General features: G+C 39.7%; 1 protein-coding gene across 2 annotated transcripts in view; it reads left to right on the top strand.

Moving 5' to 3' along the window:
- Nucleotides 1–21,947, top strand: part of TRAPPC9 (trafficking protein particle complex subunit 9) — a 543,982-nt gene that overhangs the window by 22,853 nt on the left and 499,182 nt on the right. Inside the window, exons 5-6 of one of the 2 annotated variants that reach the window (XM_025450136.3) lie at nucleotides 5,529–5,555; nucleotides 19,057–19,178. In XM_025450136.3, the coding sequence (XP_025305921.1) occupies nucleotides 5,529–5,555; nucleotides 19,057–19,178 (149 nt within the window). The remainder of the gene's footprint in view (nucleotides 1–5,528; nucleotides 5,556–19,056; nucleotides 19,179–21,947) is intronic. The other variant, XM_049092784.1, reaches the window with a different exon arrangement.

Here is a 21,947-nt window from a genome sequence, read left to right as displayed (position 1 = left end):
GTTATAAAGACCGAATTGGTTTTATGTAGTCATGAGTATGAAAGAAAAGATTAAGTTAGTGAATGTTGAGAGAAAGTAACAATCTAGACTCCTTTCTTTCCAATGATGATTATGTAGGTTTTATGGGACTTGGGACTTGTCAGACTTGCTTTTTATGGCCCAAGTATATTTCCTCTCATTTGTGGAATTTGAATAATGTTGCTTAATTTATGTGATTGTGAGAATTTGCCACCTTGTCTACAGAGCACCTAGGAGGTGCTCAGGAAACATTTGCTGTCACAAATACCATAGATTATTTAGAAGTATCAGCTTTGTATACTGAACAGAGTGGTTTGTTTCTGATGCATGTTCAGTATGTTTATGCATATCATATAATATGAATATGATTTAAAGTGATATGGATACGGTGACATTCTTCAGTGCAGTATGAAGTTTTGATGAGATTGGTGTCATTCTAGTAAGATGGGGAACAGCCAAATTGCCTTGAGCTAGATAACTTGATTTTTTTGTACAGATGTATATTTTTACAATTCGGAATTCATATCACCATGTAATCATCCACTAAAAGTAACCTTTAAATTACTAGGAATTTGGTCATAGCCAATATATTACAAAAAACTGATGTTGAGCTGTTTTCAGGGAATAAACTTATCTCTTTTGTGAGTGAAGAAAATTTTGCTTTTTTTCTGTACTCTTAATAGGTTAAAAAAGTCAAAATGTTGATTTGACATTGTTACTTTTTTTTTTTTAAGACTTTATTTATTCATGAGAGACAGAGAGAGAGGCAGAGACACATGCAGAGGGAGAAGCAGACTCCCTGTAGGGAAGCCCAGTGCTGGACTTGATCCCAGGACCCCAGGATCACACCCTGAGCCAAAGGCAGATGCTCAGTCACTGAGCTACCCAGGCATCCTAACATTGTCACTTTTTAAAAATAGAATAAAAGAGGGGAACTCATGCTGTTTTACTATGTAAATAAACATTTTTGTATTTCAACACAGTTGTATGATTTATACTTACTGGCTCTTTCGGAAGTATTTTGCAGGACACCTAGACTACCTACTATTAGAAAAACACAGATGTGACTTTTATGCATACAGGCTCATAGAACTCTGCTAGGTTTTGGTATAGTGCAAGATGCCAGGACTCGGAGTAGGCTTTGCTACTGAGGGTGGAAGGACGATTCCCTGGGTCTCAGTCTCCCTGAGAATGAAGAGGTTGGACCAGACACCCAAGATCCCTTCTCATTAGGGTTCGTTTCCATGAGCCTATGTCTTGTTTAAGATTCCACATTAAGTGCTGAATACCATCCCTTTCCTACAGCAGAATTTTGTATGTGCTAGCTCAGCTTTTAGTAAGGTCTCCGAGCATCCTATTTTTATAAACCTTACTGATCTTTTCTTAGCATGCAGGCAATTTTTGTTGCACCTTTTCCAGCAACTTGGAAAGATTTTCTGTGGCCATAGGTGGCGCTGTTGTACCTTCGAAAAGTCTTAATTTTCCTGTTTGTGGAAGACTTAACCAGTGTTCCTTTAATTTGTTTTTTTTTGTTTGTTTTGTTTTGTTTAATGCTTCAGAATAGTACACTGTCCATTATGTCCTGGTGTTCCAGTTATATCTTATTTTTCTTCTGTGATCTCAGTGTGAAAATTTCAGGTGTGCTGCGTGAACAATGATGAAATTGGACTTTTCTTCCAATATAATAAACCAGTCAGCCATGATTTCATAAAAGAGTAGAAACAGTCTCTGGAGTGCCTTGAGTCTGAAGAACTGTGAGTTCCCTGATCGCTCATCAGTGAGGAGGTGATTTGGTTGCAGGGACCAAGCCTCATGTTTTATTTTATTTTATTTTTTTATTTTAAAGATCTTATTTATTTATTCTAGACACACACACACACACACACACAGAGGCAGAGACACAGGCAGAGGGAGAAGCAGGCTCCATGCAGGGAGCCCAACATGGGACTCAATCCCGGGTCTCCAGGATCATACTCCGGGCTGCAGGCTGCGCCAAACCGCTACACCACCGGGGCTGCCCAAGCCTCATGTTTTGACTTGGGTATAAGTGTGCACGCTGCCATTTAGCCGTGTGAACTTGAGTCAATACTTCCTGAGTTTTCTCCTCATCTGAAAAACAAGGGTGCTCATGTCTGCTTTGGAGAATTGTGAGGATCAGAGAGAAATTATGTAAAGTGTTTAGCACAGTGGTTATCTCATAAAAGAGCTCATGAACTTCAGCTATTATTCTGCACAGAGCCATCATTTTATAGTCTTTGGGGATTACTAAGGGTTTAAAATATGAAATGATGGTTTTATGAAGAAAGATGCAGTTAAGAAATGAGTGAGCTATTTGAGGAGGGTCAGCAGTTCCTGCACTCATGCTTTCGCAGCAGCACAGAGATAGGGCCGTTATGTGGTCACCCAGACCTGTCTGAAGTCACAGAACTTTTTGTCCATTAGCCTATGTTAGGGCTAAAGGGGGCCCAATCATTGCACTCCTATTTTCTCCACCAGCCAACTGGGAGATGAGATGGAAGAGGAGGCAGGTGGAGACAAATGGCCCCTTTATTACTGATAAAGCCCCATTCTCCATGAACTTTAGGGACGCAGGAAAATGGGCAAGTCATACTGTATTCAGAGCTGGAGAGACTCGCTCATCCCAGGGGGCTCTGGGCTGCAGCAGGCCTTCCCAGGAGAGGACCTGCCCCTGTCTTCAGGGTGTAGGAAGCCAAGCACCCTGCAGTGGGCCAGCACCCAGGGAAAGAGAAGGGTTTTCCATATGCAGCTCACCTCCCAAACATCCTGAAGTTGGAAATCATGCCACTTGAGTGAGGAGGACAATCGGGGCACACAGTCAGGAGTGTTTTGGGGAGAGCCCTCCTCATGGAAACCAGAGGAGTGGGGAGGAAGGGGCCCCTTCCCCCTACTTTCCACAAGTTATGGGGTGGAGCAGTAGGGTGCTCCCCAAGAACTTGTAAATGGGAAAACAAGGAAGTAGGAAAGATGATTAGAAGAGAGGTTTGTGAAATCACCTTAATAGTTACCATTTGTTTAGCACTTAGAACGTGCTACACACAATTCTCAGCACTTTACACAAACCGGTGTAATCCTTTCATTCTCACAGCAACCCAGCAGGATAGCCTTGATTATTGTCCCTATTTTGCAGATGTGGAAATTGAGGCACAGCGTAAGCAACCTGACCAAGCTCACAGAGTTAGCAGGTGTCAGAGCAGGGGTCTAAACCCTGGCAGTGTGGCTTGGCTCCCAGAGATTGGCTTCAAGCGATTGGGGGTGTCATCCTGTCTGTAGACCCACGAGGGTCATCTATCCATGAGTCAGGGCTCAGCCAGCCTAGAAAAGGTGGCAGAGGGAGAGTTACATGGGAGTTGACCGTTTTGTCTTGGCTCCTGTCTGTGAGAGGCACCATGATCAGCCTTGATCGCTCATCTACGCAGCAGGTCTGTCTCTAACAGAAATGTCGTCCCAGGTAACCTAGGAAAACCCCTTCCAGCTCTGCTGTGTGCGTGCTCACTGCATAACCTCCTGCCTGAGATTGGGCCTTTGAGGAGAAATTTTTGTGCTGATTTTTGAACTATGATATTTTGGTCTGACTGATAATTATGCCTTCTATTACATTGATAAGTTCAACTTCCACTTTTCTTATATTATTAGTCTTCTGGTATTGGTTAATGTGAAAATCAGTCCATTGGAGCCTGGTGATGCCGATAATCAAATTTCCGAGCACGTCAAGGTACTTCACCCCTTAGAGACCTGGCTGGAGGACACCCTTTCTGCCACTGTGTGATTTCTTCAGACAGCACCCATTATTTCCCCACCCCTCACACACCTAAGACAAGAGGCCTCCTGAGTAGGCCAGATAACGGACAGCAAAGTACATGTGCTCCTCTTCCCAATCAGAAACTATTAAGTGCCTAGAAATGAGCTAATAAAAGGCTGCCAGGAAGTCTAATTAGATGTTAAAGTCCATTTGGTAAAAAGCTGTCCATTTTTGGCAGCTGAGCTTTTCCTTTGCTGTTTGAAAAAACTATCTAGGCCATGTGGCTTACCGACTCCTATTGGATTAGATGAAGGGAATTTAAAAGGCAGAAGAGGGTTGTTTCAGGCAGTCCGTCCACACCAGTGAGAAGTGATAGTCGGCTGCCTGTGTGAGACACGAGATGAAGATTTTTACACATTGAATAAGAGAACTTTAAAAGCTCTGCAATCGGAGTGCACTTGGTATGGGGCCCAGTTCATCACTAGATGTGCTGAGAGGTCAAATAATTGATGATGATGATAATGACTCTGAGCAGAGGCAGAAAAAAGCTCCAGTCACATTCCTTATTTCACAGATGTGGCACTGTGTAGTATATTTGACCAGGTTTTTCACTGAACAGAAAGTTTCTAGGGTTATCTGGAAACCCCAAATTCTCCAAGGGTCCACACAGCTGAATGTCCCCTCGGGGCAGATCTATCCACTCTGTCACAGGGCATGGCAGCATGGGCAGTGTAATGGTGGGATGTTCCTGGCTCCTCTGACTGGTCTCATCAGTGGTGCGGCTTAATCATCCCTGTCTACGCAGGGCTGCTCTGAGGATCACACGCAGTGGCTCTCAAGCATTCTGCTTGGTGTGTAGTTGGTATTCAATAGAAAGCACCTGTTTGTTTATTATACTCACAGCTTCTATGTTACAGTGATTTTTATTTGTCTGCCTTTAAATATAGACATTGCAATGCAGAAAATAGCTCATAATAGGATTATGGGACTTATTCTCTATATAAATATGCTATTTCAATAAGAATGCCTGTCATTGGGACATAACCTTTTTGAATCTTGCTAACATGCTTAAAAATGATCCTAACTAATAATAAACACAAGTCTTGGAACCAGTACTTTTTAAGGTGTGTTTTGCCATCATGGGAAATTACGCTCTACAGAGAAGGCTAATTGGATCTCATTGATATTTGGGCCATTTAGCAGACGATTGAGGTTTTCAAAGCTTCTTGATAATAATGAATTTAACTGTTTTGTACCTTCTAAAAGTTGGAAATCCTTAGTTTGTGAAGCATCCAGTAATTCAGTGAGTGTGTTAGTGTGAGATTTCAGGAGAGTGGAGCTAAATTCCGTATGACCTGCCAGTAACTTTGCCCTCATTCCAAGCTGTGGGCATATATTTGCACAAACAAATTACTATTCCTTTGTCATTTGGCTTAGCTGTGGGAATAAGCAATTCTCATACTTGATTAAGGAGAGTGGAGGAACATGCGCTTGGAGGGTGGGAGGGCAGGAGTCAAGAGGCCCTCCACAGTTTGTTTAGAGTACTAGTAATGGCAGCTGTTCTTTCGTTCCTTCTAAAGCAAAAAGGCACTGAACATGTGACATACTGTCACTCAGAATTGCATTTCTGATCAGATACAAGTGCCTCAGACTTTGCAAGGCGATGTGAATCATGAAATGTGATTAGTAGTTGTCTTTGAAAGAAGTTTTGTTTTTCAAATAAAAGACCATAATCTGTTCTTTCTTCCAGGGGCACAAGAAGTTCTCATTGATCCAGGTACATGATCTATGTGCTTAGTTTCTTTTGGTTCCTTTTTTTAAGTGCTTGTTTCATGGTGGTGTGAATGAATGGTTAAAATTTCTGGATTGTGATCTTTGGAACATTCTGATTTAAGTAACTTTAAATCAGAACTGTTAAAAACCTGATTATTGTTTAGTCCTTGTTTGATGGGGCACCCTATTGATTTATGTTGTCTGTTGAAGAGGGAAATTCTTCTTCCAGCATGGTTAAGTGAATGATTTGCAATGATTTAAAATTCTTTGAATGCATTGAGCATGCTTGTCCAGTTAATTTTGAATTTGTTCATAGTAATGACCTCTCTGATTTTGTGATTGTGACCTCTCAATATGAATTTGAATTCTTTACTGTATTTTGTATATGTGTTCTTAACAGAAAGGAATTTTGTATGTTTTCCAGAGGTGGGTTTTCCTTTCTTAATTTCTGTAATTAATATAGCAAAATCTCTTTTGTTGCAGTGCCTAATTATTTCATAATGAGCTCTGTTATTTTCTGGGTTAATTAGAATCAATGAAAAAAGGTAAATAAAAAGAAATGAAAACCTTTCTTCTTTTGAAGAATAGAAATCAGATAGTCACATTAATAAATGCTTTGTGACCAGTGCATTTACTTTCATCTCATCATGTATCTCCATTCTTAAATGAAATTGCTTCAGGTTTGCAGTTTTTTCTTCTAACATCTGTGTCAAATTCTTCCTCTAAACTGATGTTTTGTGATAGTTCGTTCCTTCCTTTTCTTTTCTTCCTTTCTTTTGATTTTCCCCCTTAGTTTATTGAGATATAATTGACATACAGTGGTGCTATTTTCCTATTAGGGTTTATGGAATGTATAGAGGAAAGAAAACAGATGGCTTTGTTTTATTTTCAGGAGACTTGAATTGGTGATGAGAAAATAATTTGGGGATGGGCTGAAGAACTGAAGGACACCCCCTTCCCCCAGCTGAAAGAGATGAACAATTAAGTCGATGTTGGAAGCATTGGTATTTGGCCAATAGAAGTTGCTGAGCCCAATCTGACTAGTTATGCCTGATGGAAAGTACTGAATTTTAGTGTGGTGACCACTACTTGCAGGAGAATTAGATGTTTACACCAAGTAGAAGTAGCTTTGGGCTATCAGAAAATCAGTCGTTTGTTGAGATAAAAAAAATGCATCTTTTTTATTTCTGAAACTTTTCAAAATAAGGTTGAATGGAGATGAAACTGAGTTTAGAGTACTGGGCGTGGTCTGCGGGCTTTGTTTTATGGGGATGTGTGGGGATCCTGCTGTATAGGTTGAAGCTGGCAGGAAAGGACCCGGAAACCAGCATTGAGTGTCTAAGGGCATCTTCTGTAGCTGTTCCAAATTAAAAAAACATGGACTTGATCTTTGTTCTCGAGGGAGAGCAAGTAGAACATTGAGGTTCTGTTCTCCCTGTACCTTCTAGTTCCTGCCACTTGTGCCTTCTGGCCTCTGCTCATGGGAGCTTTGGTGCCAGGGCTGACTACAGCCTCTTCCTCACTTACAAAGGTCTGATCTTTCAGGTCTTGGTCTTGAGGGAGTTCAGAGCAAGTCTCCCCAAACTGTGCCTCTTTGACATGTGGACTCTTTTGAGCTGAAGACAACTGAAACTCTGTAGGATCAAGAGAAACTTTTGTCCCTCTCTTAGTGACCTAGAAGAATCTCAGTTTGGTATCTTTCCCAGAATAAGAGTTATTAGTGGAGATAAATTTTATTTGAATGACCCATCTATATGCAGGGCATGTATCTAATTACCAAACATGTGCTTTTCTTCTTATTGCCCTGTGAATTGTGGCCCTCCCCTTTAAAGCCTCAGACCTATCCCATTCCTTGGTTCAGGGGGCATAGATCCCTCATTTTATCTGTCTTTGTACTACCTCTCATGTATGTGGGGTTCCCAAATGTATGAAATTAAATGGGATTTTCTGTTAAGTTGTGTCATGTCAATTTAAACCTTGGACCATCCAGAAGAACATTTGAAGGGTAGAGGAAAAATTTTCCTCTGCAACAGTTTCTTTTCTGCTTTTTAAACCCTGACAAATACGTTGGTAGGGAATCACTCCATAACTCCTAGAAGCAAAGTGGTATGGTTCTCCTTAGTCTCTAAATCTGAACAGTGAACATTTTCTCCAAGGTTATAAAATCGTTTAGCTCCCTAGAAAACCACGTGAAGTTATGACAAAACTACATCACTTCCATTTAATTTTTGAAATCCAAATATACTATTCAGATATACTATTTGAAGCAACCTCTTTCAGATTTTTTTTTTCCTGCTCACTTTTCCTACAACTATTTTGAAGGCCAGAAGGAAAAGAGTTTGATAGTCTTTGGGGGCTTGCCCCAATGTTTAAGAACCAAGTGTCTCCTCTAGTCATTACTAGCAGCTAGGCTTCTGATCTATATTTGAAACAGAATGCTTTGTGGTGTTGAACTGTTTTATTTCTTGTTACTTCTGAATATGTCCTGTCCATTCAGCAACTGTTTCAAGTGAAATGATCTTTTGGCCAATTTCAGTTAATTCAAATTTGCTTTCCCATTTTCATGTTGAAGGGATTTCCTTCTGCCTGAAATAAAAATAAGCAATTTGCAGTTATTGTGTGAAGGCACTGTTCTAAGGTGCTTTTTTTCTTTAACAGTTTTAATACAGTTTACCCCTTTATACAATTCCATGGTTTTTACTATATTCTCAAAGTTGTGCATACATCACCACAGTCAGTCTTAGGACATTTCATACCCTATCAGGAAGTCCCATGCCCCGTAACAATAACTCCTCATTCAGTCTCAGGCAGTCAGTCACTCATCTATCTGTGGACTTACCTGTTCTGGACATTTCCTATACGTGGAATCATACAACAATGTGGTCTTTTGTGACTCTTTTCACTTAACATAATGTTTTCAGGATTCATCCATGTTGGGGCATGATTCAATACTTCTTTTTTTTACTGCTGGTAATATTATTCTATATGGATAGACCACTTTTTGTTTACCCATTCATCAGTTGTTGGGCATTTGGGTTGTTTCTACTTTTTGGCTATCATCAGTAATGGTGCTATGAACATTCAACATACAAGTTTTTGTGTGGACATATGTTTTTAGTTCTCTTATGTATAAGCCTAGTAAATGGAATTGCTGGGTCATATGGTAACTCAGTGTTTAACTTTTTGAGGAACTGCCAGCTTGTTCTCCAAAGTGGTTGTACCATTTTATATTCTCATCAGCAGTGTGTGAGAGTTCCAATTTCTCTGTATCCTCGCCAACACCCGTTATTATCTTTTTGAGTGTAGTCATTTACTGAGTGTGAAGTGGTATCTCATCGTAGCTGTGATTCATTTTTCCCTTGGAGCTAATGATGCTGAACATCTTTTCATTGTGCTTATTGACCATTTGTATATTTCTTTGGAAAAATGTCTATTCAGATCCTTTACAAACCATTTTTTTACTTGGGTTATTTGTCTTTTTCTTACTGAGTTGTAACAGATCTTTTTATGTTCTGGATATAGTTTCCCTATCTGATATATGATTTTTAAAAATTTTCTCCTATGTATTGTCTTTTCACTTTCTTGATGGTGACCTTTGAAGCAGAGATGTTTTAAGTTTTGTTGAAGTCCAGTTTATCTGTGTTTTCTTAATTGCTCGTGCTTTTGGTGTCATATCTAAGATATAAGGTGTTGTATGTAAACTTTACATATAAAGCAACTTCATTCTTACAAAAATTTTAGGAAATAGTCACTGTTGTTGTCCCTAGTTTATGGATGAGGAAATTGAGATGCAGAAACATTCATTGACTTGCTCAAGTCATGGCAAGTAAGTGGTGATGTGGGGATTTAAACCCATGAGTTTGTCTCCAGCATCTATCCTCTTAACCGCCATACTCTCTTCCTTTCTATAGGAATTATTTATTCAAAACTCTTTGCCTATTTTTCTTACTATGTTTTTTTTTTTTTTTCTTCTCATCGGGACCTCATCTCTTTATTTACCTTGCAGAACTTGGTGTAGGTTTATTTAGGTGTAATGTAGGTTGAAGCATTGCTATCAATGAATTTCTGCATTACTCATTACTTTCCAGTGATGATTGTTGTAATTGACCCAAGAAAGTCATGCTTAAAGCTTTTCTGTTCGTCACACTAAAAGTAGAGTCATGACTACAGAACATTCAAAGAAAGCATTTGGTTGATTTCATTTGAAATAGATTGTCAGTCTCCCAGAATAGGGTCATTGTCTTTCTTATATCCATTTTATTTGCTTATAGTGTCTAGATAGTGCCTTTTGTCCAGCATATTAGTTAGAACACAGTGATTGTGTATCATCATCTGTAGTAACAAAGTTTTGACAGCAATATCTGTTGTTTGTTTCACAAGGGAAAGATAATATAGAAATACTTCTCAGATCTGTTTTAAAAGCCTGGAACTTTGAGAAGAGTTCCACAAGCCATACAAAGCTATTTTCACTAATTTTAGATCTATCCTAGACATTTTATGGTTACATAGCAGAGTAAATTCATTAACCAGACTTGACAAGAGAAGTGTAATATTGATTATTTGTCTTAATTAAAATATTCTGCCTCTGTTAAAGTAATTAGTGCTGTGGGTAAACAAAAATAAGCTTGCATTTGTATGCACATGGGGATAGACTTCCTCTCTATTTCTATCTGTTTTTTTGGAACATTTCTGTAGCTTTTCAGCAATGTTCTAACTTTAGAATTCTATTTAAAAAATCATCACTTTGTCTAGTGCAGTTTGTGCTGAGTTTAACCTGTCTTAGGCTCAGAATTCCACTGTTACCTAGGTAAAGATTTTCCTCTCATTATACTGAGTTAGTGTCAGAGTTACAGGAATTGTGATTTCCAGGCCTTTCCTCTCCATATATTTGAAGTTGTTTATCAAATAGGATTTTCTTTCATTTCTTGAGTTTTTATTGTTCAATTAGAATTTTGAAAATGAATTTGTTTTAATATGTTGTGTAAATCTCCCATAGGAACTTCATGTTTTTGTACTTTTATTTTTTTATTATTTATTTATTTATTTTTATAAATTTTTTTTTTATTTATTATTTATGATAGAGAGAGAGAGAGAGAGGCAGAGACACAGGCAGAGGGAGAAGCAGGCTCCATGCACTGGGAGCCCGACGTGGGATTTGATTCTGGGTCTCCAGGATCGCGCCCTGGGCCAAAGGCAGGCGCCAAACCACTGCGCCACCCAGGGATCCCCTGTTTTTGTACTTTTAAGTTTTTTTTTTTTTTTGAGATTTTATTAATTTTATTGAGAGACACAGAAAGAGAGGCAGAGACACAGGCAGAGGGAGAAGCAGGCTCCCTGTGGGGAGCCCGATAATGGGACTTGATCCCGGAACCCTGGGATCAGGCCCAGATTAGAAGGCAGCCACTCAACTGCTGATCCACCCAGGTGTTCCAATAATCCTTTTTAATTTTTAATATTGGTAGTAATATCTGTTCTTTCAGCCTTTATTTTATTTTATTTTTTATTTTTTAAGTTAGTTTGTTTGTGTATGTATGTGTGTATGTATGTAATCTCTACATCCAACGTGGGGCTCAGACTCACAGCCCTGAGATCAAGAGTCAAATGATCTTCTGACTGAGCCAGCCAGACACCCTCTTTCAGCCCTGATTTTAGTAATGTGACTCTTCTGTCCTTTTTGGGGGGCATTTTGTCAATTTCATTGATCTTTTTTAAGGAACCAGCTTTTAGTTTTGTAGATTTTTCTCTATTTTTAAAATTATCTCTTTTATTTATTTTTGAGAATAAAGATAATAGTCTTTATTATTTTCTTCCCTTGCTTTGATTTTAGTTTGCAGGTACTTTTTGTAGTTTCTTGGGTTGTTGACTTGAGATCTTTTTCTCTTTTTAAGAGGTATTTGTAGCTATAAATTTCCCTCCAACCACAGCTTTTACTGCATCCCATTTTTGATATATTGTGTTTTTGTTTTCATTTGGCTCAAATTATTTTCTAATTTCCCTTGTCATTTCTTCTTTGACACATTGGCTATTTAGATGTGTGCTATTTAATTTGCAAATATTTGTGAATTCCCCAAATTTCCACCTGTTGTTGATTTCTAATATAATTCTGTTGCAGTTAGAGATCATACTTTGTGTGATTTCAGTTCATTTAAATTTACTGAGATATCATGTATGATCTAGCATGTTGTCTCTCCTGGAGAATGTTCCATGTATACATATTTGTGAAGAATATGTTTTCTGCTCTCATTGGGTAGAATGTTCTTAGATGTCTGCTAGTTCTCTTTGTTTTTAAAGTCTCCTGTTATTACTTTATTTCTGCTGTAGGATTTTTACCATGTTTCCTCCAACTTCTTTTAGCTGGCTTAAAAACCACAACTCCCTCAATATTTCTTCCTGAGTCACTTTCTCTCTAATTCTTTTGACGGTATAGCTCCAGTTGTATTCCAGGGTTTTAATTTTTTCAGGGAAAAGAAATTAGACCCCTATGCTAGACTTGATTCATGATGAAGAGTGTGGCAGCTTTCATGGTGTCACTTTCATCATAGTGCCCCTATGGTGGCTTTTTTTTTTTTTTTTAAGATTTATTTATTTATTTACGATACAGAGAGAGAGAGAGAGAGGCAGAGAAACAGGAGGAAGGAGAAGCAGGCTCCATGCCGGGAGCCTGACGTGGGACTTGATCCCGGGACTCCAGGATCGCGCCCTGGGCCAAAGGCGCTAAACCGCTGAGCCACCCAGGGATCCCCACAATGGTGGCTTTTTCATTGTACTGTGTACTGCTGTGATACCACATTCTCATTGCCTAGCCCAGTGGCTGGCTTGCTGAAGGAACACAGTGTGTGTTTTGAGTGAAAGAATGACTATTCTGCTTGTGGCTTATGATCTTAGTCTGTAATTTGTCTTCCCCAATTTCATCTGTATTCCCAAATGTGTATATTTCACAGTACTTATGTTTATGAAAACACATATTGTTTGTTTAAATTAAGATGTTTTTAGGATTTATGTATGTATGCATATGTATTTTCAAGTAACCTCTATGCCCAGTGTGGGGCTTGAAATCATGACCCTGAGATGAAGAGTTGCATGCTCTACTGACTGAGCCAGCCAGGTCCCCATATATCCTTTTTTTTTTTTTTTTTAATTTTTATTTATTCATGAGAGACACACAGAGAGAAACAGAGACACAGGCAGAGGGAGAAGCAGGCTCCATGCAGGGAGCCCGATGCGGGTATCGATCCCAGGACCCTGGGATCACACCGTGAGCCAAAGGCAGATGCTCAATCACTGAGTCACCCAGGTGCGCCGCTCCCCCACATCCTATTTTTAATAGACTTGTTCCGTGATTGAGTTTACCAGAATTTTAATTTTTTTAAACTTTTGATTTTAAATAACTTTAAATTTCCAAAAAATTCAAGCTTCAAGAATGGTGTAAAGAACTCTGGTATATTCTTCATCCAGATCCATCATGTATCATTTGCTTTATTATTTGAACTCTGTGTATTTACATACAGTTTTTAGGGCCATTTGAGAGTAGGTTAAAGACCTGAGGCCCCTTCCCTGAACACCTAAGTGTGTGTTTCCTAAGGATGAGATCATTTACATAGTATGATGATTAAAATCAGGAAATTTAAAACTGATAGAATTCCTTTATCTCTTCAATTCTACTAAGTACCTCAGTGCAGCAGTTCTATTTCTAGAACTAGGATTCAGCTCAGGATCACACATTGCTTTTAGTTTCCACATTATTTAGTAATATTTAATCTGGTATAGTTTCTCAGCTTCCCTGTGTCTTTTGTGATGCCGATATTTCTGAAGAATACCAACTATTTATTTTATAGAATATTCCTCAGCTTGGGTTTCCCTGCAGTTGCTTCATGATTATGATGTTATGCATTTTGCTAGAGTGGCGGATGCAGAATAAGGGAAGCTGTGCATTATATCAGGAAGCGCGTGAGGCTGGTTTGTCCCATTATTGGCCATAACTTTGATTTTTGGCTTCAGTGGAGTAGGCTGGGTTTCTTCAGTGTAAACTTAACTATATTCCTTTTTGTAATTAATAAGTAATTTGTGGGAAAATACTTTGAGACCATGTAAATATCCTGTTTCTCATCAAACTCTTGCCTACTAGATTTGGCATTCAAGGAAGATTTCTACCTGAGTCAATTGATGGTTGCCAAAAGCTGATCGTCTAACTTCATCAGTCCTTATCCATTTACAGGTTAGCATTCTTGTGCACGTAAGAGCTTTCCCATCCTTCTCTCTGCCTCCTTCCCTCTTCCCATCCATTCATCATTACTGTGGACTTACAGATCTTCACTTTATTCAGTGGGTTTTTATCCTTTGCTCTCATTCTTTATTTTGCAGCCCATTGGCTAGATTGGGCCAGTGGGTGCTCTTACAAGCTGGCCCTGGTATCCTTTGGTATGTTCCTCATCAGTTTTTGAGCATTTCTTTACTTTCTGGGTGGAGATATTTATGTTCATTTTGTACTTTCCCTGTCTCAGCTTTGAAATCAGATATCCTTTTCTGGTATTCTAGTTCCTTTTGTTGGCAAATGGTATTTAGAAAGCAAAATCTGGCACTAAATCTGCTATTGCTTCTAGGCCCTTTGAGAAGTTTATAGTGTTCTGGAGTTCATGCCCTGTTATCTCTAATTCCAATCCAAAACCTGAGGGGTATTTCTAGTCTTTCCCTCTGTTGTATTTATATCTTCCTTCTCTAATAGTGAGAAATCTGGCTCCTGGCATTATCAACATATTTATTCATTTTCTCAGTCTTAGAGTATATAGAAAGTAGTTTCAGAATTAACAAGCAATGTCACTATAAAAACAGAGCTTTAAGTAGAATTTTTTTTTTTTAAAGATTTTATTTATTTATTCATGATAGTCACACAGAGAGAGAGAGAGAGGCAGAGACATAGGCAGAGGGAGAAGCAGGCTCCATGCAGGGAGCCCGATGTGGGATTCGATCCCGGGTCTCCAGGATCGCGCCCTGGGCCAAAGGCAGGCGCCAAACCGCTGCGCCACCCAGGGATCCCTTTAAGTAGAATTTAAGAATTGTTTGTGCTCTTTTTATACTGGGGATAAATATACAAGGTACTATGATTAGAAGTTGACTGGGTTTGTTCTTTAATCTTCCCTGTCAAGGTAATTATGTTATTTGAAATGTAGTTAGGCTTATTGGTTCTGTTTGTATGGCCATTCAAGGTTCCCCCATCTTGATTGACTGATTTTTTTTTTAACTATTATACAGAACATGAGAATAGTTCCAAAAGTCAAAGCTGTACAAAAAGTCATATCCAGAGAAGGGCCACTGCTTCTCTTACCCCTCTCATTCCCATCTACCTTCATAGGTGACTAATCTAATCTGTTCCTGGTTTTTTACTCTGGTGGGGTTGTTTGCTTGTTCGTTGTTAGGAAAAACCAGATAGATGTTCTTATTTCTTTTTCTTGTGCAAAAGGTAGCATATTAGATATGTTCTTTTATATTTGACTTTGTTCTGTCATGTTTGCCAGCATATCCTAGAAATTGATCCCTCTCAGGTTATGGGGACCTCCCCTGCACCATTTTCACGGGTATGTAGCACACCGTATGTGTGTATGTGCCATATTCTGTTCACCAGTCTTCTCTGCATGGGCATTTTGATTCCTGTTGTTTTGTAATTACAATTGATGCTGCAGTGAATAACCTCATATATATGTATTTCTGTGTTATTGATGTTGTGTCTTCAGCATAAATTCCTAGAAATGGAATTCCTGGGTCAAAAGGTTAAAAAAAGAAACACATAGACACACTTTTGTTAGATTTTACCAAATTTCTCTCTGTAAAGGTCATCCACCTTGCATTCACAGGAGCAGTGCACCAGGGTGCTTTTTCTTTTTTCTTTTTTTTTTTTTAATTTTTATTTATTTATGATAGTCACAGAGAGAGAGAGAGAGGCAGAGACACAGGCAGAGGGAGAAGCAGGCTCCATGCACCGGGAGGAGCCCAATGGGATTCGATCCCGGGTCTCCAGGATCGCGCCCTGGGCCAAAGGCAGGCGCCAAACCGCTGCACCACCCAGAGATCCCCAGGGTGCTTTTTCTGTATAGGTTTGTTAACAGCTTGTTATTGTGCTTTTACATTTTGACCAACTAGATATACTATAGGTGATATTCAACATCTTTTTAATTGGCAAGGACCATCTTTATATATACATATATATATATATATTTTTTTTAAAGTATCTGCCTCATAATTTTTGCTCATTTTTTCTATTGGATTTTAGCTTTTTCTCAATTTTTATGACTTCTTTATATATTAGAGCTCTTAGCCCTTTGTGATATATATTGTAAAAATTTTTCTCTCAGATTATTTATATTTTGGCTTTGTGGTATTCTTGCTGTATTTTTACATAATTTATCAGTTTTTAAAACTGTACTTGGATTTGCATCATAGTTATAGAGCCTTTTCCTATATCCAGGTTTTAGAGGAATAAACCCATGTTACTTGAACTTATTTTATGGTTTTCTGTTTTACATTTAGATCCTAGATCATTTGGAGTTTATCGTTGTGTTTGGTGTGAGGTATGGGTCTATTTTGATCTTCTTCCAAATGGCTGTCTAGGTGTCTAGTATTGTTCATTGAAAATTCCATCTCTGCCCCAGTCTTTGAGGCTCCTGGTTTAACATCTTTACCCGTCAGCAGCACTGTCTTTCTTGGGCCCTCTGCAGATGGGGAGAGGGGTGCCTTGGTTGCAGGATATTTGTTTCTCAGTAGGACAGTGGATGTCATTGACTCATTGTGCTGCCAGCGTGGCAGCTGCTGCTGGGACCACTGCCACACAGTGGACACCTGTCGTATCTGAACCCTGTTGCTTCTCTGTCTCTGCTTTATGCTCTCTTATATCTGTTTAATTTCCGTGTGTGTTGCCTTTCTGGTTTGTGCCTTGTATGCAGTCTTGCACAGAAGAGGACTCTGTGGCTCTGTACCTATCTCTTGAATGAATGAATGATTGTTGGATGGATGCCTGAGAACTGGTGTGAGGCTGTTGCTTACTGAACTTTACCCCCGCTTCTTAACTATGTCCTCTCTCTTCCTTTCCTCCTGCCTGGCCATCGGCCTGCCAGTTTCATTGATTTTTCCTGTTTGTAGACTCAAGGCTGTGGTCTTGATGACTCCTTTTTTTCACTGGTTTGCACTAACATTACACGTGGGCTGTCAACACATCTTGACACGTGTAGATGTCAAGAAAGATCAAATCTATTGCATGCTAGTTTTTTAGAGCTTGTTCTTTTATTGAAGGAAATGGAATCACTGTGACCTACTAAGCTCTCTGGTGAGTTCTGCTGGTGTGAGTTTCCAACACATTGTATTATTCTGGGTTGTTGCATGTGTCGTTTCCCCCAGCCTCAGTACTGGTGTGTAAGTTAATCCTTAAATGAATCGTCATTATCAGTGATGCCAATTCTTTAAAAGTGGAGGGGGCATTTGCTCCTTCTCCCTGGGTGGGGCCTTCTCGATCATGTATTGTTTGGATGAGAGGAGATGCCACGAGGAAGGAAGGACCCACTTCACTCTGGCCCATGTTACATTTCCCTTCTTTTTTTCAAGGGAAAAGACTAAAAGTCAATGATGTAAAGATAAATTGTTAGAGCCTATTAGATGAATCAAAACTGCCTATACACTTACTAAATAGTCTTTTAGCCAGAAACAAATGTGTCATACACATGAAAAACACACAAAGCATAAGAGTATGATGCTGAAGAACATAGGCTCCAGTCTAAATCCTACCGTGGAGCAACTACGTCTGCAATTCTGGAGACTAGTAAGAATACTTAGCCTCTCCAGGACTTCTTTCCTCGCCTGCAGGAATGAGGTACACTAGGGGCCTCCCTCATAGAGCAGCTGGGGGCTGTGTGGGAGAGCATGGGAAGAAGTTCTTAGCACACGTGCTGAATCCTTCTACGTGCAAAATCGTTATCTTTGGCTCTGATGGTGTTGCAGCCACTCTGTGTAAACTCTCACTGCTCCGAAGGGATGCCTTGTGGCTTGGAGTTGGAACTCTCAGTTCTGTAAGGATTGTGTCATTGGGCCTTGATGATTTGAATCTGTTCTTTAAAAAGGTATACATTTTAGGTTTTTTCAGGCCTGCCCTTTTCTTTTATTATTTATAGTTCTATCCTCTCATCCCTTGCTGTGATTTTCACAAAATCTGGAGGAAACAAGATCCCAAGCCACCTGCCTCTTCATAGCTCCCTGTTGTGGTTCTCTCTTCCCTAGCTAGAGGAGGGCTTTGCATAGGAGATTTTCTCTGTTTCCCTTTTCTTGGAGTCACTCTGTCCGTTTGCCTCTCTGCCACCTGTCCATCTGTCTGTCTGTCCACTCATTCTTCTATCTTGTTCCCAAAAGCATTTAAGGCAGTTTATAGAAGAACAGAATGCCAAATAAGCAGGTGAGAAAATTGGGCCAACATCAGAAGTGAGGGAAGGAGACGAGCTGGCACATGTGTTGCGGGCAGTGAGATGCACCGCGGATTATAAGGATCGGCAGCAGCCTTGTGTCTGAGCCCCCAGCAGGTGTCAGGGAGACGCAGTTTGTCCGGGAGATAAACAAGTGGCTTGGCAGGATACCGCTTTTCCTGTTACGGAGGCTTAGGAGAGTATTTTTTGTGTTCTATGAAATAAAAAACTATTTCATCTGTTTTTTTTCCCCTCTCAGAGTTCCATGTGTAGTTGGTTATGTTCTGTAAGTGGAATTTTCTCCAGAACTCTTCCCTACATGATGAGTCTGATGGCTGCGGAGTTCAGCACTTCTGGGCTTGGTGACAGAGTTTGGCCAGAAATAGAAAATGGGAGCCACAGACAGGATGCTAGCGTTTGTTTGTCAGTTATATTTCTTTATGCTGGACAGTTTGGAAAACACTTTCATGTAGTTTATCTTCATTTGAGGACACAGTGTGGCCTCCTGCTAACGTTCAGAGCTTAGAGCCACGAGGCAGTGTGTGCTGGCTGTGTTGTCTTCAAGACGGCCGAGCTAGTTATTACAGACATGTTACTTTCATATATGATGCATCCTATGTTCTTTAAGATTTCAACAGGGAGGAAAACTTATTCTGAGTTAATTATCATTTAATCAGTGCTTTGATGGTAAGTCTTACAGTAGACCTATAAGCTAAGAAGAATTTAAAAATGGCTTTATTATTTATTTATTTATTTACTTTTAGATTTATTTATTTACTTATTTATGATAGAGAGAGAGAGAGAGAGAGAGAGAGAGAGGCAGAGGCACAGGAGGAGAGAGAAGCAGGCTCCATGCCGGGAGTCCGACGTGGGACTCGATCCCGGGACTCCAGGATCGCGCCCTGGCCCAAAGGCAGGCGCTAAACTGCTGAGCCACCCAGAGATCCCCGGCTTTATTATTTAAACTGCAGGGAGAGAATAAGTTTTATCCTATTTGTGCCCCTCTAAACGAACAAAGATACAAGACAGAAAGCAAAAGATTATTTCTTTTCTTCTTTTGGTTTGCAGGTGCCCTCACGACCAATGGCATAAATCCTGACACGAGTGCTGAAATCGGACGTGCTAAGAACTGTCTTAGTCCTGAGGACATAATTGACAAGTATAAGGAGGCCATTTCCTATTATAGCAAGGTGATTTTACTGCTTTGTAAACCCCTTACATAATTGTGTTGTTTTAACCAGGACTTTCTGGCTTACGCTGTGAAGTACTACAGTATCTCCCAATTACTTGGTCCTGTAAGTGTTGATGTATTATTCACTAATGCATAATGCTATAGACCTAAAAATATTTTATATATCTGATTCAAAAAATGTACATTTAATTTAATATTTGGAGAAAGAGGAAAAAAGACGATCATATAGCCCCACTGCTCAGAGATAATCATTTAAATACTTTAGTATCTATTTTCTGGTCTTTTGTCAACGTATATTGCTGATATCATAAAACATGGTGAGCATTCTGTACTCACTGTGTGGAGACTTGCATTTCTGATGTGGCGCATTACGTGTTCCTCTCTGTAGTTAAATCTTCCCTGGCATGCTTTTTAATGATGTGTCTAGCATTCCGTCTTCTGGATGCACCGTTCTTGTTACTCTGGATTAAAAAAAAATTTAAATTTCAAATATACTTTCTGAAATACTGAAAACGAGACTCCAGCTGTGCAGGGGTGTGGCAGTGGCAGCAGGTGGAGCTGCCTGCCTCCCCCGCCCTTACTTCTAAGAGTGATGAGAATGAACAGTCTGGTACATTTCTCTCACGACCGTGAGGCCTATGACACATCCGTGTGAGTGTATATCTCTTATTTAGGAAAATGCGGCTGTACTACGTGTTATTCTGCTGCTTGCTTCATTCTCTCCGAGGTACTTCATGGATGTCTTCCCTCTGCAGGCTGTTGCCCTCTTGCGGATAGGGTAGAAAGTCTTTGGAAATGTGGATGTAGTCATTTATTCATTTACACCTTTCATAGGAGACTGCCATGAGCCCAGCATGGGCAGTGGGTAGTAGCTACAGATGAGGTGCCTGCTCCTACAGAGCCTACAGCTGGCTGTGATTTGCTTCATCATCTTTTTTTTTTTTTTTTTTAAGATTTTATTTTTTTATTCATAAGAGACAGAGAGAGGGAGAGAGGCAGAGACACAGGCAGAGGGAGAAGCAGGCTCCATGCAGAAAGCTCCATGTGGGACTCGATCCCGGGTCTCCAGGATCATGCCCTGGGCTCAGGCAGGTGCCAAACTGCTGAGCCACCCAGGGATCCCCTCATTATCATCTTTGGGTGAATACCTAGGCTCTTCTCACTTTCCACTGCTAGAAAAATTGTGCTTCAGTGAACATCCTTGTTCATACATTCTTGTGTTCTTTTTTTAAAAATATGTTCTTTGAGAGAGAGAGAGTGAGCACAAGGGGGGAAGCAGAGGGAGAGGGAGGGGGGAGAGAAAGAGAGAGAGAGAGAGAGACTGTGAGGAGGAGAGCAGAGGGAGAGGGAGAGAGAGAGTGTGAGGGGGCGAGCAGAGGGAGAGAGAGAATCCTCAAGCAGATTCTGCGCTGAATGTGGAGCCCATCATGGGGCTGCATCCCATGACCCTGAGATGATGACCTGAGCTGAAACCCAGAGTTGGATGTTCAACTGACTGAGCCACCCAGGTGCCCCTATTCTTGTGTTGTTGTTTGATTATTCCTTTAGTTAAGATTTCTGGTAATTTAATCACTGGATATGACATTTGCTTTCAAGTCATAAGCTGCTTTCAAGTTATTCCTCAAATTCCTTCTCCAATAGGGAATGAAAAGGTATAGAATTATTTATTTAACCAATTTTCTGTTGCTGAATATTATCTCATTTAAGTTTTCCTTCCCATAATTGTAAATAGTGCTATGATAAATGCCCTGATAAGAAATCTTTTTGGACTGTTGATTGATTGATTGATTGATTTATGGGGCAGTCCCTAGAAGTGGACTTGAGTCAGAGCATACGGTTATTTTTAGAGTTTACTTATACATTGCCATATTTTCCTGCAAGTAGGTTAATAGTCTGCTCTCACCAGCTATTATATCCTTTTAGTATATTTGCCACTATGATGTGTAAAAGTAACTTCATTGTTTCTGTTTGTATTTGATTACCAGTGAGATACTGAACTTTTTTTTTGCTTATTAACACGTACATTTCTTATGTGAATTACCAGTTTGTGTCCTTTGCATACATTTAAGGTGGGGGTGTTTTTCTTGTTGCTTTGTTATAGTTCTTTGTATATTATGGATATCAGCTTTTTGCCTTTCATCATTGTCTGTTACAAATATGTTTTCTAATGTTGCTTGCCTTTTTTTTAAAAGATTTATTTATTCATGACAGACACACAGAGAGAGGCAGAGGCACAGGCAGAGGGAGAAGCAGGCTCCATGCAGGGAGCCCGATGCTGGACTCAATCCTGGAACTCCAGGATTACGCCCTGAACCAAAGGCAGATGCTCAACCACTGAGCCACCCAGGAGTCCTGTGTTGCTTGCCTTTAATTTTGTTCATGAGTTTTTCTTTTTGGTTGTTGGCAAAACATGTTTTTAATATAGTAAATATTTTCCTTATGGGTTTTAGCTTCAGTATTATACTTAGAAATGCCTTAACAATAGAATAAAATTCCTTTCCTCAGTTTTTTTTTTTAAATCTCTAAAATGGGGATGATGATAGTAGTACCTCTCCCAAAGGGATACAGTGAGGACAGGCAGAGTTAAGTACATGGAAAGTATTGTATTAGTTGTTGTTAGCATTTTATTATTATTATTTTTAAAGAATTTATATATTTGAAAAGAGAGAGAGAGTGTGCATGCACCCATGAGCAGGGGCAGGGGAGGAAAGAGGAGAGAATCCCAAGCAGATTCCGTGCTGAGTGTGGAGCCTGATACAGGGCTCAG

Source organism: Canis lupus, chromosome 13 (genome assembly GCF_003254725.2).
Source record: "Canis lupus dingo isolate Sandy chromosome 13, ASM325472v2, whole genome shotgun sequence".
NCBI lineage: Eukaryota > Metazoa > Chordata > Mammalia > Carnivora > Canidae > Canis > Canis lupus.
The sequence above is the reverse complement of the archived record's forward strand: the minus strand, read 5'-3'. Positions and strand labels throughout refer to the sequence as shown.